Source organism: Oncorhynchus mykiss, chromosome 11, assembly GCF_013265735.2.
Source record: "Oncorhynchus mykiss isolate Arlee chromosome 11, USDA_OmykA_1.1, whole genome shotgun sequence".
Classification (NCBI taxonomy): Eukaryota; Metazoa; Chordata; class Actinopteri; order Salmoniformes; family Salmonidae; genus Oncorhynchus; species Oncorhynchus mykiss.
Genome location: NC_048575.1, coordinates 42,678,873 through 42,703,872, shown reverse-complemented (window position 1 = coordinate 42,703,872; position 25,000 = coordinate 42,678,873). Strand labels below are relative to the sequence as shown.

The 25,000-nt window shown below is 45.1% G+C and overlaps 1 protein-coding gene across 5 annotated transcripts in view; it reads left to right on the top strand.

The window, feature by feature from the left end:
* The window catches only part of LOC110535714 (multiple C2 and transmembrane domain-containing protein 1), a 204,756-nt gene that overhangs the window by 132,705 nt on the left and 47,051 nt on the right, over nt 1-25,000 (top strand). For all 5 annotated transcript variants that reach the window (XM_036935500.1, XM_036935502.1, XM_036935499.1 and 2 more), the window contains 7 exons: nt 2,347-2,440; nt 8,216-8,318; nt 9,754-9,856; nt 10,225-10,326; nt 10,795-10,869; nt 13,514-13,633; nt 21,414-21,530. In XM_036935500.1, coding sequence (XP_036791395.1) covers nt 2,347-2,440; nt 8,216-8,318; nt 9,754-9,856; nt 10,225-10,326; nt 10,795-10,869; nt 13,514-13,633; nt 21,414-21,530 — 714 coding nt within the window. The remainder of the gene's footprint in view (nt 1-2,346; nt 2,441-8,215; nt 8,319-9,753; nt 9,857-10,224; nt 10,327-10,794; nt 10,870-13,513; nt 13,634-21,413; nt 21,531-25,000) is intronic.

The following is a 25,000-nucleotide window of genomic DNA, read 5'->3' as shown; positions in this document are numbered from 1 at the left end:
ATCTGTATCTTGATAGTGTATCTGTATGTTGATAGTGTATATGTATGGTGATAGTGTATCTGTATCTTGATAGTGTACCTGTATGGTGATAGTGTATCTGTATCTTGATAGTGTACCTGTATGTTGATAGTGTATATGTATGGTGATAGTGTATCTGTATCTTGGTTGTGTATCTGTGCATATATTCCATTCTGTGTATGTATTTTCTTTAGCCTTAAGTCTTGATCCACCAGTGTTCAGATGTTAACATGGTTTCCTCTACTTCACCCCTCTGCCAAGCCCAGTGATGGTGCTCTGTAGTGTGTTGGGTATGTCAGCTGTTTTAAGGTGAGGCAAGAAGCGGGAGCGGGCAGGACTTATGCATACTAATGGGGGAGGAGGAACTGGACTAATGGGTCTTAATGGGCCTGGGGGTACACACACTGACCTCTCCTCAAGTGGTGCCACTCCACTCCTGTAGCCCCTACACCCCCATAGCTCACCCTCAACACACACATAGCAGCGAGGGGGCAACTAGGAGGAGCGGAAGGGTTAGAGAGAACTGCAGAGAGAGAGGGGAGAGAGGAGGATGCGGAAGCTGTTAGCATTCCATTTTTATTATGACATTTCACAGTCATCCGATTTAATGTCCCCTGACCGGATTGTCCGTCCTGCAGACGGTGGGGATGAAATGTTATTTGGAGCGTTGATAAAAGGTGAGGCTCCTCCGAGATGACAGCGAGTCATAAGGCCCGGCGCGCTGACATTCATTTTCACCACAACAGAGATGGAATAAGACGTCACGGTGACAAGCTGTCAGTCAAGCCAGGGGCCCCGCCATATTACCATCCCCTCCTCCCCCTTACTCACCCTCGCCACATGCTACCCCCCCTCTCTACCCCACCTCCCCAGCCAATCCCTGTTGGCGGGTAAGAGGTTGAGGGGGGGGGTGGATCCTCTTCAGTAATGGGGCTAGGCTGAACCCAGATATATAGAGAGAGAGAGCCTCGTCAGCTTGGTAGCTGGGAGGATGGAGGGTGAGAAAATATATTCTACAGCCTTTCATTAAAAAAATAAAGAGGCCTCATCTCCTGAGCTTTTCAATCTATCTGCCTGTCTATTGAGTGGGCCTGAAAAGGCAGCCACGCAAATCAGAAATTCCTCTGCTATGGAAATGTTCCGGCTTCACAAATCAGCCATGTTTTTTTTTTTCTCTCTCTCTCTTTTAGGCCATCCCCAATAATCACAAATAACAAGCTGTCATATCTTCAGAGAAATCATGTATTAAACTTATGTGGAAAGGTTTTTTTTCTCCCTCTCCTTCCTCTCCTCTCATCTTTTTTCGAAGGCTTTTCAACAATAATATCGCTGGAAACAGGCAGAGGCTGATAGAGTTTATAATAAATTAAGTCTGTAGCCTCGCCCTGACTCCAAAATGTAAATTATAATTACTCCTCTGGGTATGTAAGGGGTTATTGCCAGAGAGAGAAATAAATTGAAGTGAAGTGCATTTTCACTGCTTTTAAGACACGCCAGCATGTCTTTCAGTACGGCCTCAGTGCATGTCTTTGTGTGTGTGTGTGTGTGTGTGTGTGTGTGTGTCAGTTTGTGTGTGTTTGTGTGAATGCTTATGCCGTGACACACACACACATTGACCTCCTCAGCTCTGTTCTTTATCTGTGCTGCCTGCCTGTCTGACCTGTGTGAAGTGACAATGATGCTGGTGCTAACATGGAGATATGTGTTTTCATTGAGTGTGGAAAAGGTCACAGAGAGAGTGGAGGTGTGTGTGTGTGTGTGTGTGTGTGTGTGTGTGTGTGTGTGTGTGTGTGTGTGTGTGTGTGTGTGTGTGTGTGTGTGTGTGTGTGTGTGTGTGTGTGTGTGTGTGTGTGTGTGTACCAGTATGGCCAGTAAATAAGTGATGGTGCTCAGTAACTATCACATCACTGCCTGAGTACCAGTCATGCCTCAGTGGGAGTGGCTGAGCTCTGCAATATCTCTATTATCAGTAAATGGTGTTTCTCACTCTTTCTCTCGCTCTTTCGTTCGCTCTGTATCTCGCTCTCGCTGTTTCTCTCGCCCTCTGTCTCTGTCTCTCTCTCTCTCTCTCTCTCTCTCTCGCTCTGTTCACACAAAATAGAGAAGGTAATGATATTATTCTGACACGTGTGTGCCAAAATAAAAAAAGAGACAGAGAGGGGAAAAACATTGACTGGCTTGACAATAAAAGGACATCTTGCCAGTTCGACTCCCCTTGATGTGACCGTTTGAATGTCAGTGGTGAATTGCTGAACTCAAAAATGGTTACGCTACGCTTAATGTACTCAATGTACTCTTCACCCCTGACCTCTGACCTCTATCCTGCAGAGTGTGCTGAGGTCGTTCCACAACCTGAAAGATGTGGGTATGGTCCAGGTGAAGGTCATCAGAGCAGAGAGGCTGATGGCAGCAGACGTCACAGGTAAGTCAACTAAAACTCTTTCAATTGACGTGAAGACCTTCTTCTCGGCTATCAAGAGCGAAGCATTTTAGTAAATCTGTCACTTAAAAAAACACCTGCTTGTCTGTTAGTTTCTACCAAATTGAATCCTCCCATGCCAAGTGTATAAAACATCAATCCATCAATGTAGTTGTAATTGACAATGGCCAACAAGAACCCATCGAGACAGTATCTAGACTACAGAACATCTGATTTCTTCTGGATTTAATTCATATAGGGGAGAAGCTTCATTTAAACCTCCAAGTCTCCAGAATATTTCTCTGACATCCTAGTCTCTCCCTTAATTCACACTTTTAATGAGGTCTACAGTGGACAGGCCTACTTTACTGTTTCACAGTGTGTGTTATCTAGTGGAAGGGAAGTGGGAGTGAGTTAGCTTGGCCTTATTCAGGGGCGAGGACCCACACACATTAGCAGCTAGAGCCACGCTCCTCCATTTCCTTGTTGGAGATAGCGAAGCGGCAGTAACAAGGGCTAATGGCTCTGCCTTTTGTTTTTTTACCAGAGAAACAAATGGGAATCCCTCCGCTATGTGCTGCTGACCTCAATGCAGAACTCATATCTCAGTCTGGGTTTTACTGTAGCTATTCTACAGTTAAGTATTCAGCCACTTTCAGCCCAGAACTTCTGCAGAAATGTGTTTCTTGTGTAATGATGGACAAATATGGCCTACGATAGGGAAGTGCATAGGATAGCCATCAAACCGTTTAGTTCAACAGAAGTGCAATGCCTCAAATGTCCTTTGAGTGAAGTCGTGTGTCCTCTTTTCATGCATTGTACTCCGGTGGTGTTCTCAGTGTGAGCATTTGTGGAAAGCTAGGCACTGTCAAGTATCACCATTTTGAGGCTCTCTCTCTCTCTCTCTCTCTCTTGCTGTTAGGTTGTCCTCTCCACCCTTAATTTCACAGTATCACCCCTATCCAGATGGTACATACCCTCCACTCCATATCCCACCCTCACAGATTGTTCAGCCGATCGACCACCCCATCTCTCAGATGGTTTGCTCCATCCTCTAGCCCCACCCCCTCAGATGGTCAGGTCCACCATGCTGACCTGCTAACCTTGCACGGCTGTTCCAGTGTGTGTTTGTTTTTGTGTGTGCGTGTGGTGTTCCCAAGGGAAGGAGAGGGAAAGAGAGAGAGAGAGATCATGAGAGAGAGTCCATGAGAACGAGAGAGAGAGAGACCATGAGAATGAGAGAGAGACCATGAGTGAGAGAGAGACCATGAGAGAGAGAGACCATGAGAACCAGAGAGAGAGAGACCATAAGTGAGAGAGAGACCATAAGTGAGAGAGAGACCATAAGTGAGAGAGATACCATGTGTGAGAGAGAGACCGTACGAGAGACCACGCGAGAGAGAGACCATGAGAGCGAGATAGAGAGAGAGAACTTGAGAGAGAGGCCATGAGCGAGAGACATAGAGACCATGAGAGAGAGAGAGACCATGAGAGAGAGAGAAACCATGAGAGAGCGACAGACCACGCGAGAGAGAGAGATAGAGACCATGAGAGAGAGACCTTGAGGGACAGAGAGAGCATGAGTGAGAGAGACACTTTTGTATATTATTTACCTCACTTCTTTGGCAATGTTAACACGTTTCCCCGCCAATAAAGCCCCTTGAATTGAATTGAGACAGTGAGAGGCATATTTTTTCCATTCCACTCCAATTCACACTCACTCTCTCAATTCTATCAAATTTGAGGGGCTTTATTGGCATGGGAAACATATGTTTACATTGCCAAAGCAAGTGAAATAGGTCATGAACAAAAGTGATATAAGCAATACAAAATTAGCATTACACTCAGAAAAGTTCCAAAATAAAAAAGTAATTTCAAATGTCATATTATGTCTATATACAATGATGTGCAAATAATGATGTGCAAATAGTTCAACTACAAAAGGGAAAATAAATAAACGTAAATATGGGTTGTATTTACAATGGTGTTTGTTCTTCACATGTGTCTCTAATATGGTCAAAGATTTGTCAGGAAGTTAAGTCTCTCTCTCTCTCTCTCTCTCTCTCTCTCTCTCTCTCTCTCTCTCTCTCTCTCTCTCTCTCTCTCTCCAGTCTTTCTCTCTCTCTCTCTCGTTCCAGCCTTTCAGAGACACACATGATCTTCCCAGTGAAGGAGGCATATGCACATCAATTTACTGCATCAGTATAAGAGGAACTTTGTTTATTCTCGGAGGATCAATCTTTGTAATGGTATTTGGTGTACAGTAAAAACGTGCATTGAGCTGAGGCGTCAATATTACGGCAGGGGCGGCAGGGTAGCCTAGTGGTTAGAGCGTTCGAATCCCCGACCTGATAAGGTACAAATCTGTCTTTCTGCCCCTGAACAGGCAGTTAACCCACTGTTCCTAGGCCGTCATTGAAAATAAGAATTTGTTCTTAACTGACTTGCCTAGTTAAATAAAGATTAAACAAAAATAATCATAATAATAATACTATGTAACAGATTGTTGATGACACATATCAACACTTTGCAACGGTAGTCATAGGGATGTAGTCATAGGGATGTAGTCATAGGGATGTAGTCATAGGGATGTAGTCATAGGGATGTAGTCATAGGGATGTAGTCATAGGGATGTAGTCATAGGGATGTAGTCATAGGGATGTAGTGATGACAGGGATGTAGTCATAGGGATGTAGTCATAGGGATGTAGTCATAGGGATGTAGTCATAGGGATGTAGTCATAGGGATGTAGTGATGACAGGGATGTGTTGAGACTCAAACACTGCAGCATAAAGCATGCTTCTTTCAACATCTCTAAAAAAAGGAACTCAGTCTTGCCTCCTGGGAGACAAGGGCATCACCTCAGTTCCACCGCTTTGCTTAGCTCAGTTTAACACGCTTATCTAACTGGTGCCTGAAATTAGTTTGAAGCTCTCGCCGTGAACCCAGCCCCGATATGGAAAATGAACCCGGGGAGGAGCTCCGGTTGGCCATTTACCTGGACCGTCAAAGTAGCCCTCAAAACCTGAGCGTGTAATTGGCTGAGACAGCCGCCTCTGGTGCTCTCCATTAAGGTGAAAGTTCATCACCAGCGACAACCGCTGGCAGCCACATTGCCTGCATATTATTAAAGGAGAACACCGTTAGAGGGGGATATATTTTCTCTTCTTCAAAACATTTCAATCATTTTCAGTGATTGGATTTCGGTTAATTGCAGCTCATTCGAGAGTAGTATCTTGTATATTCTAGTGACCACACAAATAGCATGAACAACTGGTTGTTGGTGCACTAATTTAGGATGATGTAATATATTGTTCAGAATTTAGAAAAGGAATCCCCAAAAAACATAAAACAGCAGAACTTTATACTCAAACACTCCCCAGTGTTTTCTGAATTGCATATGGAAATTCACAATATTCATTACTTGAACAAAGTATAGAGCATGTGAAAAAGGTGAACCCACTCGAATAACTGATTCCGTTTATAATGATGTTGCATGGTAGAAGTTGAGTGTCGATATCAACTTGAAGCGTACCGCCAGATCAATACGTACCACAAATAGATGCGGGAGGCCACACCTACGGCTCCGCATTGATCACCGTGACATTTGTTTAGCTCTCCCACGAAATGTTCTGCCCTTGTCACAACATTCGAAGAAACTCACAGGAATCAATGGAGCCTGTACCCAACGCGCCGCCTCAACGGGGAATTGATGCGTGAACCCAAAATTCAGCCTCGCCTTCAACCCCATTTTGTTCTGTTATTAACTTAATTATTAAAAGCAACCCGCACACTCTTGGAAGTGATTTTATTTCACGTTACACTCTTGGGGAATTTGAATGGGATATGTTTCTCTCTCCCTGACCTAGCTTTTAAAAGTGATCTTCTTGAACAAACAGCAAAAGTGTTCCCAACAGTTCTGGTAAAAGTATAGATCAAAGCTGGAATTAAGAGTTTGTCGGGGGGGGGGGGGGGGGGGCAGTCCTTTACAAAGAAACAGTAACATGTATTTCCATACACAAACACAGAATATATAGGACATTGGCTGGGATTAGTACAGTATGCTACTCTCTGGAGAAGTGTCCAACCATTATGTGTCTATTTCATGGCTTTCAAATTGTGTGTTTTTCTTTCAACTCCAAAACTTTCTGGAGTCTTTCCTTTGATAGTGGAGAATTACATAAGACAAAATATTCGGCCAAATGTGAGTTTTGTTCATGCGGCTGAGGACGTATCTCCCGCACGGCTATCATCTCCATGGTGTCTTGGCGTCATGCTACTCATTGAATGGGGGATGATGTCAGCCTGTCTTTCTTCTTTGAACACCGCAGCTCAATCAGGTGTAAGAACACGGACTATCCAGTAGCAGCTCACTTTGTCGAGGCTAACCATCCCATGTCCTCCCTCAAATACACAGGCGTCGAGCGTGCTGCTCTACCAAGGAGAGGAAGGTAACATGGAGATCCTACTTTGACAAAAGAAGGCTTACTGGATGTCCTCTCTAAAAACATTGACCCCTAGTGGTCTGAATATGGACTTTGATCTCGGGCCCTTCTTATGAACAAATCGTTGTTTTATGAACAAGCCTTATAAATGTATATATTCTTTCTACAGCTTGTTAGCGTACACCTAACGTGTTCCCCCCCTGTTGATGATGCTCATTATACATTAAGGTTGAACCCAAAGATTACATGTAGCAAATATGAAATGAAATACAAAAGAATGATGTGGATTTGAATTAAACAATAATGTATGTTGATGCTAATATGAGGTGCAATATTCCATTTTGTTTCTATATGATAACAGTAGCGTAATATATTGAATATGCCATAAACTATTTATTTGTTTACATCTTTTGTTTTTGAACAGCTTCACAAATTCATTTGAATTGACTTATCATTATGACACACCCCTCACTGTTGTCGTTGGTTGCACTAATCGCACGGTTTTGTCTACATAACCTGGTTCAAGTGTTCATGACGTCACCCCGAGGAAGGCACAGTGATGCCGAAACGTTGGTAAATACCCATGAAATTGCTGGGAGTTTATATATGGAGTGTGCGACTCTCTTTATTTTGATAGTCTTTCTTAAACACGCTGCCATCACATGATTTGGCTTAGTATACAATATAATGTCTGTCCGAAATAGCAGAGCCAGTATTATAAGGGATATGTGTAGATAACGTCAATCTTTCTGTGATTAGTGAAATGACATCAGTGTGTTCCTCTTGCGCTGTCTCGTCCGTCTCTTACTAAACTCCCTAGCTCCTCTCCCCCCTCCCTGCCTCTTCTCAGTCTCATCCCTGTCAGACAAGATGTCTTCTCTCTCTCTCTCTCTCTCTCTCTCTCCATTGCCCCAGGCAGAGTTTCCGTAGTACTTATCAGTGTCCGAGCGCTAGGATCCTTGTAGCAGGGCCGGTGATTTAGCGTAGCATGGGATAAAATAAATGTATCACATTGTTACTCTGGGTTATAAATGGTGGCTGGAGCTGTCATGCGGTGAGGAGGGTGAGGAGGAGGAATGGTGGGGAAGAGCAGGAGGGCTATGTGGCTGGTAATTCTCTGATCAGCTCCTGGCTGTTTCCCTGCGCCTCTTTATCAGGTAGAAAGCTAAGCGCTACTGCTAACCACCAGCGCTGCTTCCTCCGTAGGCTCCGTAGGCTCCATAGGCTCCTTAGGCCAGCCGACACTGGATTAGACAGGAGTAAACCAGACAGAGATAAAGCTAATACAACTCCTCTCTATCTCTCTCTCTCTCGTTCTGTCTCCCCCTTGCAGGCAAGAGTGACCCCTTCTGTGTGGTGGAGCTGAGTAATGATCGGCTACAGACACACACCGTCTACAAGAACCTCAACCCCGAATGGAACAAGGTCTTCACCTTGTGAGTGCACTTCTGCACCCCATGTTGCCACAGACGTACCCACTCATGATCTCATACTGGGTGGTCTCTCTATTTCTCATTCTCTGTTTCTATCGCTCTCCGACACATGCCGCTACTTGCTGCACACACACAAATCAAATTCTGTTTGTTCTTAAATGTACTGTTGTGTCAATTGTGTTACACCTATACCTAATAAAATAAGAAAATAAATCTTATGTTATTTTAAGTATTACAATACGTTTTAAATACATTGACGGATAACCATATGCCTCAATTGTATTGTTATCATAACTTTAATACAAGCGATGATTGTAACAAAGCAATTATAGCTATTACATTTACAAAATATATTTTTTAAAACAGCCTCATTTTAAAAACATGTTCACACTCCCAGTTATCTCTGTTTCCAATTAAGCCACGCGTTTACATTTGCAATAGGAATGTTGTAAAAATGTAAGTGTTACAAGTGTAAATGTTATTGTGGAATGCACATGACAATGCACATTTTTAATGGCAAATTCTCACATTTCTGCAGATATCTCGATTTATCGTTGTGTGGATTAAGCACATTTTCTAAAACATCGTGATTGAATAATGCAATCAAACACTGCCATTTCCAATGTGTTTTCATTCAACTAGCCAAACATTGCACCGTGTATAGGCACTTAGCCTTCTGTGTATCATAAAAATATATTTTGATGAAAGAAAAAAAACATCAACTTTATATTTTGTTTTGTCTTTTCTTTTCTTTTTTTTAGGGGTGGGGGGGTGGGGGGGTAACAGGTACAAAAACAATTAAAGAGTTGCATCCAAAGATAACCCCAACCCATTCCACTTCTCAGTCTCCTTCCACCCGCCCGCATCCTCCCTCCCCAAATCTATTTATTTGACAGTATTATTGATTATTCATACATTCATGCATCGATACGTCTCATACAAAACATAGCTAATTCTAGTAAACCGTGGAGATTGAAACTCTGACGTCTACGTTCCGTTCCCTGCTTCAATCTTTCTGCCTATCAATGTCTTTTTTTTGATTGACATGCTTTAGTTTGAATTGGATTCTAAGACATGACTATGTACACATGTTGATTTCAAATCCATATTATTTATTGCAAATCTTCTTTATGGGGAAATACACTAGCGAATTGGGTCATTGAGTCGTCCTTTGCGCAATGCTGCGCCTCTCTCTCTCTCTCTCTCTCTCTCTCTCTCTCTCTCTCTCTCTCTCTCTCTCTCTCTCTTTCCATCAGCATCCTCGCTAGCCTACTTTTCAAAGATGACATTTCGCAAACCGTGATAACCCTTCCTCCTACAACTCACATCCTCTTTAGTTGAGCACAAAGGTCATAGAGGACTGTAGTTTCATCGTGCTATGAGCGGTGTGGGCAGGTGTCTGATTGTAGTGGTTTAATTGTTGTTCTGTGGCGAGCAGCAACGTGAAGGACATCCACTCAGTGTTGGAGGTGACGGTGTACGACGAGGACCGAGACAGGAGTGCAGACTTCCTGGGGAAAGTGGCCATCCCTTTACTAAACGTGAGTCCTCCTGATGAAATGTATCTGCTATCTCTATCGACTCCCCCTTGGGGAAATACTGTTGAGAAAAACACAACGTTTCTTTTGCAACTGTGGATGAGACTGTGTTATCATTGAGAGAGAGAGAGAGAGAGAGAGAGAGAGAGAGAGAGAGAGAGAATGTGAATGTGGTAATGTTGGGCTGATTCCCCAGGATAGTTAATTTCTCCCTGACAGTGCTGTGGTGGTAATGAACAGGTACTTGTCAGAGTTGCCACAGTTGTTTTGGGCTCTCTGTCAGATGCAGCAGCTGGGGTTCAAAGGTGGCCCAGGGAGTGTATTCAGCCGGGTATTGCCAGACAGACGGCTGTCATGTCCCTCTCCCGCAGATTCAAAATGGTGAACGGAAAGCCTACGCCTTGAAAAGCAAGGAGCTGACAGGGCCAACAAAAGGGGTCATCTTTCTCGAAATAGACGTGATTTTTAATGCTGTAAGTCTTTCTTTTTTCCTTCTCCTCCCCTTTTTTTCCTACTATGCCCCCCCCACACACACACACACACACACACTCCCTCCCCGCTCCAGAATTGTCGTCTTTATGCTGTTTGTCCTTCCTCCCCTGCCGTCCCTTGTCCCCCGTCCTCATTTTCAGTTGAATTATCGAACACTCCCACTCAGCTGCCTTTGTTCGCCCATTTATTCTCACTGTGTGTGTCCTGCCGGCGGCCATCTTAGTTCTGTGTGTGATGGAGAGAGCTCTCGCTATAGCCCGTGACACAGGGCATATGTACTGCCGTGACTCACAACAACATATATGTAATGCATTTAACACAGTCAATTCAGAAATCTGTCTATGCCGTTTTGTGAACGATCCCAGTAGATATAGGACCATATTGTGTTAATGTGATAATGTCCCACCATTGGCTGTGTGTTGATTAAATGTCTATTATCCCCACACCAGGTGAAGGCCGGTCTCAGGACGTTAATACCCATCGAGCAGAAATACATTGAGGACGAACCCAGAGTGTCCAAACAGGTAGGTCAACACCAACGCCCTCTAACCTGCTGGCCCGTTTAGCTCGGCGTCTACCACCGTCCTCCATTATATTACAAATGTTAACAAAACCCAACCGGTCATGAGTGGCATCTTGTGAGGCCACAACAGTGTGGGCAGGAGGGAGAGAAAAACGTCCCCGTCCCCCCCCTCCCGCCCCCCCGGCTCTCTCCTTTACTGTGAGTGGTGAATAGAAATGTCAAGCTGTCAGCTCTGGGGGTGTATAAGTAGATTGGCCATCCTTAGTTGGCCCTCTGTGCCACTGCTGATTTGCACTTCATTGTCACGCCGCTCAATGTGGCGGCCCCACAAAGGGCTGAATCGTGGGGGCTTGCCCACATCAGACGTGTCACATAAACGCCGTTTGGGCTGAGCAGTCACCCACTCTTATACCCTTTTGTCTCTCTCCCCTCCTCTTTCCTCTCGCTCTCCTTCTCTCTCCCTGTGCCAAAAGATGCCCACTCTGCACTTTCCCCTGTGTGCTCCTCCCCACCCACCCACCCTCCCTGTTTGCGCGTCTCTATGTTCATCTGCACTTCACCTCTGACTCGTTGAGATGCCCCATGTCAACGTCTCTGAATGATGATGTCATCGGTTGCTTTAGAGAGATTGCCCCGGTGAGGGCTCTTTTGTGTTGGGCTCGTCCCCGCTGTGGCCCGCTGCCTGTCCATACACACACAAACCCCAAAAGTTGCCAGTTAAATACAGACATTATAAGACATTATAATTAAGACGGTTAATTTCTGAATGCAGGATATTACCAGAGCCGGGACCTAAGCAGGAAAAACTCCACGTCGTAGTTATACCCTAGCCTATAGCCTAGGGTCCAGGGTTTTTCCTGGTCCAGTCATGTGATCACGGGAAAAACTCCTGGCCCTAAATATTAGTACTCACGTTGGTTGCAACGAAATGCGCGGAGCAAACACAGTAGAGAGAGACTTTAGAGCAGTCCTTCTGCTGCTAGTTACAGCTGCGTGATCAAAGCGTGGCCGCGTGAGACCGTGCGGGGATGCGGGTGACTCAGAGTGCTGTTGTCTGCAGGGGATGGATGTCCCCGACAGGACACCGTAGACACACAGTCATTCTCAGTTCACCACTACTCTTCGTTGAATAATGGATTAGGCGGTGGTGTAAAAAGCACAATTCCCCCTTAAACATCCCCGAATCCTCTTAAAGACACATCAGAATAGATATTCCCTCTTCAGGGACTACTTCCTGGATGTGACCTGATTGGCTGACTTCTATTCTGTCGTGTCGTTATGGCATTCCGTGATTGGAACACAGCGGAATGGGACAAGCGATGCTTTCTCCCTCGCTGGCCAGATGCCGGCATGGACTCCCTAGGGATGTGAAATCATCACAGGCCGTGAACACTATTACTATGACTTAACTCCATTTGACGAGCTAGCTTTAAAAAGACACCGCCTCAGTGAACCTGACTTGATTTAGCGATTGGGTTTCCTGTACGCTCAGCATTTCGTTAACGTTATTGTGCCAATACTTGACCCAACACTAGGCTGGGTGACGTGATGGGGTCTGAGAAACATTTTTTTTTTCTCCAGTATCTCATACCCCATTACATTGGCAGCGACATTACTAGGCAATATTGCCCAAAACATTTTTTATTGACGTTATTATGGCCTGAAGACGTTTTGACCCAAGGCGTGGTTGAATACTTTATTCTGCTTGGTCGTGTTAGAAGTGGAATTTCATAGTAAATGTGTTTTTATATATCTTTTAATAATTCGATAGTCACTACCACATACCGAGGGACATTGTTGGGGAATCTAACTAATTGTTAACATGCGATGGTTTATTGACCTATTGACGATGACATGTCATGAGCAACTAATACCCAGGGCTGACAAGGCCATAGAAAAACCACATGATGGTAACACTTAGAGCGCCAGCGAAGGCACCGCGTGGGAAAGACAGTTGGCGGACTTAGGCAGGAAAGCTCATTGAGATGTGATGACAGACGCTGACGTAGCGTTTGAGTTCCAGAGGAGTCCTCCGAGAAAATGTACCTCTGCCAAGTTTTTCCCAAGCGCCAGGGTTCGGGGATTTCGCAAACGTCTCATATACAATCTTCTTCGTTATCGGTCACCTGTGGCCTGTTTTTCGTTTTATTGGGACAATCCCATGGTTTTAAGCCAGCCTATTATCAGACAGCTGCAAGATGGCTTTGTTTATATGATACATTTTCCAGACACGATTCCTCCTCTCCTGTCTTTAGACAAGCGTCATCTATATTTAGCATACAGCCTACCCGCTGTCCTATATTGACCAATCAAGTAGCAGTTTGTATAATACTCTGTCATTACCATGCCTGTGTGTATCTTCCTGCGTACATACGCGGCATTGAAGAAGTCTAAGTGTAGTCCCACTCGTTGTCCCCGCCGTTCTCTCAGTCCAAGTGTAGTCCCACTCGCTGTCCCCGGCGTTCTCTCAGTCGAGAGGGCGTGGAGTCCACGTGACGGCATAAGGAAGCTGTCGAGTGAGGGTCGCCTCCCGAAAGAATCGACTCCTCGACTCCTGGGCCGCCGTCAACGCCGGCTGTAATTGTTATGTCTGTTTCCCCGAGTCGTGTTCACGACCGCTTATGTCACGTCTGTGCTCTGTCCAGTTGCTGCTGCAGAACTTCAACAGAGTGAGGAGCTGCATCCTGTTCCTCATCAACGCCGGCTGCTACATCAACAGCTGCTTCGAATGGCACTCGCCTCAGAGGAGCATCTGCGCCTTCCTGGTACTAATGCATTCATTTCCTTTTACACGCCTCGTGTACATATATATATTTACGGATGACACAGTACACATAGGCTACATATGCGCACACTCATAGGCCCCTTTCTCATACTGACCCTTCTGGGTTCCATGTAGAACTCTTTCCACAGAGGGTTATACATTGAACCCGAAAGGTTACTCCCTGGAACCAAAAAAAGGTTATACCTGGAGCTAAAAAGGGACAGCCGAATAACCCCTTTGGAACCTGTCTTTCTAAGAGTGCAAGAGACAATGTAATGTTGATAGTGAAGTCTTGTTGTAAATGGCAGTCTCTCTCTCTCGCTCTCTGTCTCGCTCTCTTTCGCTCTCTCTCTCTCACTCTCTCTCTCTCTCTCTCTCTCTCTCTCTCTCTGTCTCTCTGTCTCTCTGTCTCTCTGTCTCTCTCTCTCTCTCTCTCTCTCTCTCTCTCTCTCTCTCTCTCTCCCTCTCCCTCTCTCTGGTGATGACAGCTGTAGTCAAGTCCTGCTCTCTGCCTGTCACCTGTACCTGGTATTTAACTGTAAAATATAATTGGTCTGCAAAGCAGCTATCACTAAAAGGACACCCTCCTTTAAGCCTCTGAGTGGCTGAATGGTACTACACACGGACAGACAGATAGACTGACAGACAGACTTTAAATCCTGTCCTTTGCGCAGACATAAGTAGAGACATGACCTGTCTGTTTTAGAGGTTCTAGTGATGCCTGAGCCCTTTCCTTGGGAGACTAAATGTCGCTGTGTGAACTATTAGCATTTGCTGTTTGACACATTTTAATTTCTGCGGAGGGTTGGGAGTGTGTGTGTGTGTGTGCGTGCATGTGTGTGTGTAGGTCATCATGCCGTCACAAGACAGAAGCCCGGAGAGAGGCGTTATTGATCAGTTAACATTTTGCTTCTGTGTGTGTGTGTGTGTGTGTGTGTGCACGCGCGCGTTTGTGCCAATTGTTTTTCTAACGAGAGGAATCGCTGCTGTGTGTTCAATCTGAAGACCCTTCGTCTGTCTGTGTTGGCACGTAAGCACTGCACAGTTTCCATGAAGTTGTTAGAAGACATTGCAACTGGTGTGCTGTAGAAAGGTGTGCTCTGCATTCTCGGATTCCTGGTAAAAGGTGTCTAACGCCATGGAACATGAGGTGTGGGCATCTCATTGAGTTCTCTCTCTCTCGCTCTCTCTCTCACTCTCTGTGTCTCTCTCTCTTTCTCTCGCTCTCTCGCTCTCTGTGTCTCTCTCTCTCTCTCTTTGTCTCTCTCTCTCTCTCTGTCTCTCTCTCTATCTCTCTCTCTCTCGCTCTCTGTGTCTCTCTCTCGTTCTCTCTCTCTCTCTCTCGCTCTCTGTGTCTCTCTCTCTCTCTCTTTGTCTCTCTCTCTCTGTGTGTCTCTCTCTCTCTCTAACTATCTCTCTCTCTCTCTCTCGCTCTCTGTGCCTCTCTCTCTCTCTCTCTAGCTCTGTCTCTCTCGCTCTCTCTCTCTTTGTCTCTCTCTCTCTTTGTCTCTCTCTCTCTCTCTCTCTCTCTCTCTAACTCTCTCTCTCTCACTTTCTCTCTGTCCTTCCTGCGCCTCGTGTCAAAGTGGACATGGCCGTGGGCTGTAATTGGGAGTTTGGAGAGGACCCTTAAGCAACGCCACAGTGTATACTTGTACTGTCAGGTCCTCTCCTCCACACAGGTAGTGCCTCCTTCTCCCCTCCCTCGCTTGAGAGGCCTCTTAATCACTTCACTCATCTCTCTAAGTGGGTTTTTATAGGGGGCCTGTCTGGCCAAGGTGGTACGCTAGTGAAGTGTGTGTGTGTGTGTGACTGTGTAGTGGTAGTTGTAATAGATATTTTTGGAGCAACCCATTTGTTGTAATACTGCTTATTCTGACCACACACACACACACACACACACACACACACACAGCAGTAATGTAATACCTTTCTGTCTCAGATTAGTGTCCAGACAGATCCAGTCTGGTGGGCTAACAGGTACAAATCCTCTCTTCCTCTCTCTAGTTTGTTCTCCTGCTTTCCTTCTCCCCGTATCTGTCCATCCAGCCACATGTGCGCCTCAGCCATTAGCGCCAACTGCGATTAGAGTCGTGTGTGTGTGGTAAGTGAGCCTCACACACCACACAACCCAGACAGAGAACCAGCCACTGTGGCAGCAGTGCCCGCGGCGTTGGCACAATGGGCAGAGCTGGAGTTACCTCCCGTCCCGCACCACGGGTGGTGTGTGTGTGTGTGTGGGAGAGGAGGGGGGTTAAGCGTCTGCTTCCTCTCTACCTGAACACCTGCAAGCTGAGCCCCCCCCCCCCCCCCATCTCCTCCCTCTCTCTCCCTCGCTCCACCACTCTCATCCCCCCTTCCTTCCCTCCCTGCATGTGAGCTGGGGCCATTGTCAGGCTCGGTGGTGTTGGGTTCTGTTTGGTGAGTCATGCCAACTCTCCCCGGGGCCCCTGAAAGACAAGGCTGTTATTGCTCCAGGGACCGCAGGCCTCAGCAACTCTTCCTCCAAACAAATTTGCCGTAACTTTATCCGCAATTGAGCCTTGAATTGGGAGCAAATAAAGCCGGCTTTGTGAGGCCCAGGAAGGGTGAGAAGGGCAGGAGACGGGGGTTGTGTGGAAGACAGGAGAAATGATACCAGGGCCTTTTATTTGGGGCGAAGTAGGACTCTTATCTGTGGGAGAGCCCAGACAAGGAAGTTACTTCTGCTGGAAACTGGAGCACCTATCACCTGCTTTGCATTGAGATAAAAATTCACCCTGCTGAAATAAAATAAAAAATAGAAAAACCTATGGCACTGGCACACACACACACACACACACAAACACACACCTCTCCTCTCTTGACTCCACTTGTGAAAGCTTGCTAACTTTTAACAGCAGGATTTTGTTTTTGCCACAGAGCAATGGACAGCTTGGAATAGATAAACTATAACATTTTTACTACCTCTCTGATTGGAAAAATGAGGGAGAGTGAAATACAATGGCAGGTTGAGCCAGAGGACACTGTGGAGTCTGGGGTGTGATTGTTAAAGACAGACAGAAGCACATCTGAAGATAATTATCTCTGTTTTATTCTCATTCATGGACACCGTTACAGGACAGGACCATTTGTGGGTGTCTTTAGTTCATTTTCTATTGCAGATTGAGTGTAGTACCTGGTCATATCTGGCTCCACGTTTCAGATGTCATGTCCAACTGCTCCTTATCAAATGCGAAACAGCTCTAGTTACTTGTCTCACCAGCAGGGGGCAGTCTAGCACCACAGAATGGGACTGTCCTGTCCAACGAAGTAAGACAGGCTTCCAGTCAAACATGACTTGTTCTATTTGCTGTCTGGCAGCGGTCGGCTAGTATCTGGAGTCGATGTCCATGTAATAAAGATAAAGCCAACTTAACTCTGAAATTCAAAACTCCAGTCGACTTCTGGAGGAGAGGAGTAAGACTAGTACACGCTCCATGTACGCCAAAGCACTTCCTATCCAAGCCGTAAAGCCGAGCACCAGAGTGGTGTTCAGTAAACCACATGATGCCCAAAACCATAAAGCCCAAATCCTCTACCTTCATCAAAGTTTAGTAGATGAATGAAACACTCATCTGTTCCCGAATCGGATTGTGTTTCCTAAGTCTGTGCCGTGTGTGCTTTTGACAAGGGAATGCTTCATAAAGGCAGGGACGTTATTCATTCTATCGAAAGTTAAATGATTGTGTGTCTACTACATGTTAACAAAATAATCATTTAGAGTTTAACATGATTATCTGCTGTTTTTGCTGTTTATTAGTTTGTAGAAATAACCAAATGTTTTTTTTTTTTTTTGGGGGGGGGGGGGGGGGGGGGGTTGTTTTCATGTCACATAATATGCCATAAAACGTTTGTCTGGTATAAATAAACGCACATGTACTATTTCCCATTTGAGATGATTAGAATATCTATATTCTCGTATTGGATCAACGGAGGTACCTAGAAGAGTTTTTCTAATTGTTTCACTGAAGTATATTTTTATTTTTGTATTTTGTATTCAGTAAGGTTTTTAACGGGCTGGTTTGCTGTGATTTGGAAACAAACTGCACGTCTATTAAGCGGCCTGAGCTCGGCACGGTTGTGTATGATGCTCTGAGTTGAATATGTCTATGTTCACTTTTGATGCTTCTCATTCTGTTTCCATGTTGACATTCTTTGACATAAGAAAATGTTTTTATTTTTTTTTGTTTTTTTATCTACATAACATCCTCTGCTAGCGTAAATCCTAATGAGTTAATAACATTTTATGCCGTGTTGAGGCTGTTTGCCAGAAGAAGAACAGTGAATCGCTCTTGTTTCAGTGTGGGACAAATAGGAAGTGAACATTTGCATTGTATTCTCCTTCTATCTAATACTCCCGGGACCTAATTCGAGGGAGTTTGTGTAATGCAAACATGCATGTGTACGCACGCATGTGCACCCACGCGCACACACCTATACAGTCTCGCACCACGAGACTTTCGATGAGTTCTCTGAATCAGGAGGATAACGTGACAGAAGTTGATGCGGGGATGGAGCAAAGCCGTGTCTCCAAGGCTAGTGCTGCCGCTCCGTAACACTAGCCTGTGAGCTGTGTGTGGGGAGCTCTGACATTTCCTGGGTGCACACACACACACACACACACATACACACACACACACACACACACACACACACACACACACACACACACACAAAGCAAAGCACATACTGTATACAGCTTTTTCCCTACTCCCCTCTGCCTTTTTATCTCAATGTGTTTTGCTCTTTCTCCAGTCACAGACCTCCACGGCTGACACTCTCTCCTTCCTCCCCAGGCAGAAAGCCTCTCGGTGGGATAGCAATGTGGGGGATGTGGTCTCCTGGTCCTGGGGAAAGGTCCCGGCGCTGCGGGCTCTTCTCCCCAGCCGAGGGGCTGTGAGACGGGGCAGGCTTGGCCTCTGATGGGCCGGGGTGTCGGGTTCCTCCAGCTGTCAGTCACAGCCTCGCCCAGAGCTAGAATAACCAAATGGGGAGGGATGAGGTGGGCAACAGGTTAAATAACCCCAGGCGCAGGGAAACGAGACGGACAGACACACCACACACCAGCCAGACACTGCAGAGGAGGGGGGAGCTGCAAGTCCTCTCAGAAACACTTCAAAATATCACGCCTTCGTATGAGAACGCATAACGTATAATAGACAGGGAACAACTAGGTTGGTTAAGATGTATTTATACACTGTATGTGTGAAGTTATATTTAGGTGTAGAACATTAATAGGCATAAGAGAACTGAATTGCATTTGTTTGGAAAAATAGCTTTTTTCCTATTTTGCTCAAAGACACAAGTGTTCAGGGTGATGTGGTTTCGCTGCTTCAGTGCTAAAAGACCCTGTGAATCTTTATTTCTCCTGCGTGGTCACTGCGGTGGGACTGTGCAGTACAGTAACAGTAGATTAGTGAGAGCGGTTCCGTTTGTGTTCTGACATTAGACTGGAGTGGGAGTGCTAGAGAAAGAACACTAGATAATGCTGAGCCCACACACAGACAGTATTTGTGGCGGCTTGCGGAAGGATGTGGAAGTAGGAGGACAGGTACTGGAGGTTGCTAAGCACTCCTGAATTATTGAAGAGTATTCCTCCAATTCCCTAAACAGACCTTTATTAAAGAAAACGAAAGAGACGGAAATAGGCTGGCCACCATGGTAGTACTGCACTGTGGACGGAGATATTTGGCTCTGAGCAATATGCTAATGTCCAATTCATTTGTAATGTTTTATTTATGTCTTTGTTTTGTTTGTGTACACAAATATCTCAACTGGTTAAATTTGTATGAGTGCATGATTTGTGGTTGTGTGTGTGTGTGGGGGGGGGGGGGGGTCTTGTCAACTTTTTAGTTGTTTAAGAGATTGGGAGTTTTATGTGGCTTTTGTAATTTTGTTATAGCTTAGTGGTGGTAAGTTACACATTCATTTTAGATGTGTGTGTGTGTGTTTGCGTTGGGTTCCGAGGCTGTAAGGGATAGGCCAATGATCCGCGGAGATGGAGAGGGAGCCCAGCACAGTACAACACACCTGACCACTAGTGCACTAGTGCCCAACCCAGTACTAGAGATATGTTAGGGCAGGGGTTTATAGAGGGAGGCCGGGCGCGGACACAGAGGTGCAATGTCCTTTTAGGTCAACAGGAGGGAAGATGTTGAAGCTTTTATTCCTATAGCCTGTAAATTACGGGAGGAGGAGAGAAGGTGAGGACTCACACGTACCCCACGTATCCACCTACACATCAGCTGCTCCACGAGAGGCATGCAAGGAACTGAAAGAACGTTAGTAAACTCCAGCACTTTCCCGCTGATTATGAGATATACATTGATCGAAATGTATTGTATTATTTCATTCAGCCGAACGTATAGCTTTGTCATGTATATATCATAATTGACCGCGCAAGGTGAGACTGCCCGATGTATCGGCTGTTTCCTGTTTCAAACCTCATTTTCATTGTCAGTGAAAGTTTACCATTAAGGCAGTAACAATCTATTGTGAATGCATTTGCAACAGATGCAATTCATTTCAAAGCGTAGTCCTCCCATCCCAATTTCAAGTCTTTTTCTATAGACTTGAAATAGTGAATGAACATTTTGCGTCCTTGAGTTTGATTCATGTGCATTGTCGGAAAATATATGAATATGTATAAAATATTTTCACCTGGATTAGTATTTTTTTTTTTACATTGCTATTATGTATTTTCTACATTGATCATTTCCAACAAAAAAATAGATATGTCGGAATATGTTTTTAATGTTTCGAGAAATAATTTAACTGTTTTTATCTATTCTTTCACAAAAATGTGCCATCCTCCCCCCAACCCAAATAAATAAATAACAGTCAACACACGTTAAAACAATTTGACATGAGTGATTTTGTGTTTTTTATGTCTCCTCAAGCATTTCAATTTCACAGGATCATGATCATTTATGTTCGGGTTGCAAAAGACTCTGTACTAAACAGAATACAGCTTTTGGGGCACTCAGTTCTGGAGTTACGCTTTTTATTTGTTAGGATGAGAGATGGGGGATAGAGAGGGACAGGACAGATGACTATGGAGGTGGAATAGGGGTATTTGGAGCTGGGGTGACAGGGTTATGGGCATCTCGGGGTGGGTGGGGTTGGGGTGACAGGGTTAGGGGGCTCATGGTGTGGCAGGTCAGGTGCTGGGTTGAGGGTCGGAGGGTTAAGGTCATGTTGACTAGTTGTGCTTGAAACAGAGAGTGACCTCAGGCCTGTGGATGACGGATGATTGGCGTGGAGAGGGAGTGTTGTGACGGTCCGTACTTATCCTCCTCATCCTCCGTTTGAAGGTGGAGGGTGGCCCTGTTGGCCTCGTAGGCCCTGTCCCAGCTCTGGGTTCAGGGGTCCTGTTTTGTCACAACAGCCGTCCATTTAAGGCTTTCTTCTATTTGATTATCATACATATATTATTAAATGTATGGGTCTGTGTGCTATGTTTATGCGTATGCGCGCTATGCGAATGTGTGTTTGCAGTTTGAGGTCAATGCAGGTCTCTGCTACATTAAGTCCCAAGTGTTTCTCTCTCTCTCTCTCTCTCTCTCTCTCTCTCTCTCTCTCTCTCTCTCTCTCTCTCTCTCTCTCTCTCTCTCTCTCTCTCTCTCTCTCTCTCTCTCTCTCTCTCTCTCTCTCTCTCTCTCTCTCTCTCTCTCTCTCTCTCTCTCTCTCTCTCTCTCTCTCTCTCTCTCTCTCTCTCTCTCTCTCTCTCTCTCTCTCTCTCTCTCTCTCTCTCTCTGCAGCTCTTTGTTCTCGTGGTGTGGAACTTTGAACTCTACATGATTCCTCTGGCTCTGCTGCTGCCGCTGGCCTGGAACTATATCCTTGTCGCTTCGGGGAAGGACACCAGGCAAGACGTGGTGAGTGTCCCTGTTGAAGTATCCCTACGCCGTTCTGCCCCTTTAATTGTCTCGTTCTAGGTCATATGGCAAGCGCTTACATCTCACACACATTTCTGTCAATCATCTCTTTTATCTCATTTCAATATGGATTTTATCCTGAATATACTGTCATCTTTACTATAGAAAAAACACGTACAAAAAAATGTATGTAGTAAAAAAATATATATAATGTGTACGTGCTAAGACATCATTATTGTAAATATGTATTTGTAAAAACAATAAAATCAAATAAAAAGTGGACAAAATCCAGTAAACATAAAGGTAACAGATGTGGACTAGGGAGTGGACAACATTGTGTTGGCACCTTCTCTCTAGATGTAGAAATAGGACTGAAAAGAGTCGCAAAGTTAATGCAAACAAGAAACAGACACCGAGGGAAAATTCTTTCCATTACGCTTCTAAATGAGAAACGCCAATTGCCTTGAACTTTCAAGAATCGCTCTCAAATTCTTCCTCTTGCATAGGAGGAAATAATAGCTTGTCACCTTGAGCAACGCTACGCCACTTACCTGGTATTATATGTATTTAATTGTGTTTTTTGTGGTTTTTTTTATCTCCTATTCCAATTAAACAGTGTCAAAGCAATGTCACGGAGAAGTGGACATGTTTTAATCACCGGGGTGTAGTTGGAGAGTCGTGTGACGCAGAAGCTGCACCGGAATTGTGGTGCGAGCGTGAACAATGAAGTGATTCATTTTAATAAGAGCATTTCCAGACTACCTTCCAGAATGCACAATAAAGAGACCACATGTTGTCCTCTCTTAACGTATATGACTTCATCTTTCACGAGGTCGCAGTTCAGCAGATTGTTCAGGATATGGAACAGATAGCCGTTAAACCAATGAAAACAACAGGCGAAACGAATTTGAATAACTGATTGTCCTTTTTTTTTTTAAACAGGATGTAGCTGTGTGTACTAGTTTTAGTATTACCTGAATGTTAGGAAATACTTGAACAGGCTTCAGGCATAGATGTGTTCAGCCATTGCAGACATTATTGTAGCTGGGTCACAATTAACAGCAAGAAATGCATGTATTTTTACAACGGGCAGTTAAACTGAGTGTAAAACCCACGTACGCACATAGCAGTGCACACATGCAGCTTTGTCGTTTTTGTACCTTGGTGCTTCGCTCCTGCTTCAATGCTCTGTATATACAGTATTTCCCTGTAGATGGCGACATTGCTTGACAGAAATCTGTAGACACAAACCAAAAAAAAGGATTTCATTATTTATTTGCCTCCATATGATCTATGAATAACGATGTTATTTCACCAGGCACGTTTTAATTGAATTAAAGCAATAAAGATTGCATATACCTATTCACTTCACATACAAATAACTCTCTATGCAGAAGAGCCCCCCCCCCCCCCCCCCCCCCCTGCCCATTCCTACTGTCTCGAGGACTCCCCGAATTGGCTTCTACATTAAAACCAGTTAACACTGTAATGAGTGGTATTTATCTGATAGAATAAAAAAATGTCCCCTCTTCTTGTGAACACAGTATATTATTCACCCCATATCAACATCAATTTACACTTCTCCTCATTCGGAACAGTATTGTGGCCGATGAGTACAAGACCAGGAATTGTAACGGACTAAAGTGGCCTGACCAGGAACGATCCTGGGCCCAGAGTTTTCCCTGGTCAGATCACATGTTAAGGAAAATCTCCCAGCCTTATGACAACTGTGAGATGTGAGCCCTGGCCAAAACCAGGTCAGCTGGCTTTTTGTCTGTCTGTCCGGCTGTCTGTGCACGTGCGCTTTTGCGTGCCTGCAGAACCAGGTTGGTGTGGTTCACTATTAGTGACCTGTGCTTCCAATGAAAGAGGAGGGTTCAGACAGAGCTGCCATTATGTTATTACTCCCCCCTACTCTTTTCTCTTCCTCCATTGTTCTACAGTTTGACGATTGTAACCACAACAGATGAGGTATTGGGGGGGGGGGGTTCCGCTCCCCGCCACAGTAAACAAACACACGGGTATGCTTCCCATTAACCAAAGCCGCTGACTGAGCCCCATTCCCATGATGAGCCACAGCACTCCACTCCACTCACACACAGTCCCCTAAAAAATGGGAAGTTAGTTCATTATCAACTCCTGGGACGGAGTCTCTCGCACTCTCTCCCACTGTGTACATTCTATATGGGGGATGCGTGGGCAGGAGAATGGGAGTAATTGTTTTAGATTAGCACCTTTCACTTACATCCGAGACCATTGCGCCGAAGGAACATGCCGTATAGCTGGCACAAAAGACGTCCTCTGTAGAAAATCACCGCTCTTGGCGTGTGATATCAGTGCCTCCATCTCGCCTTTCCTCTCTTTGTCAGTGTCTGAGCACTGCTGTGCAGGATGGTTGAGGAGCTGTGATATGTTATAGGGGCCATTCTCTAGGAGTGTATCATCCTGCTTCTCCCACCTGGGCTCGGCTGCCATCTTCACATTGGCAGACAGACAGACAGACAGACAGACAGACAGACAGACAGACAGACAGACAGACAGACAGACAGTAATTTCACCTTGCAGTAATATGAGCCCTCTGCTGCGGAGTCACACACACAGCAGTTGAAGCCATCCAGAAAGCACTATAGCACTAGGAGAAGGACAGTTTTGTAAGGGATATGATTGTGTATATGATATGAAAATGATTGTCCCCCATGTTACACACACACACACGCGCGCATGCACGAGCCAAGCTCTCTTTCACGGCCGCACACACACACACGCACGCACACACACACACACAGACACTGATGTATCCCCAAAGGCATGTCCCTGTTTGTTTTAAAGCAGTGTTTCACATTCTGTCACTGGTGTCGGGGGGGGGGGGGGGGGGTTTAGAGAGAGAAAGAAAGTTGTGGCCCCCTCGTTCACTCGCCTGGAAAAGAAAAGAACAACCCAGACACTAAATACTTTAAAGAACATGTTAAATGAAACCATTGTGCTTCACCAAAAGGGTCAGCATCCGGAAGGCTGTGGTTTTTCCAAAAACGTGGGATGAGGGTAATACTGGAGGAATCTCTCTTGAGGGGGGGGGGGGGGGCTCAGTTGATTACAAACTCCCTAATGAAATAAAATGAGTTCCATGTGATGGGTTCAATGTGAGTATCCCTCTCGTATTCTATACCAAAACCACAGCCCTGTCCATAATGGGTAAACGAACACACTGTGTTTCTACACGCTGTAATTTTCACCTCAGGGTCACTGGCGCTCTGGTTACTCTACACAACCTGGTTCAAGCATTCGTGACACTAAACTGAATAAGGCACGGTGATACCGAAACGTTGGTGTTTTTTTTTACACCCAATAATTTACTGGGAGGTTTTATATATATATATGGAGTGTGCAACTCTCTTCATTTCTATTACTCTCTTCCTATACAACATATATCAGACCAGTTCTCCTCATGCAAGCCTTACCTTCACCAGTAG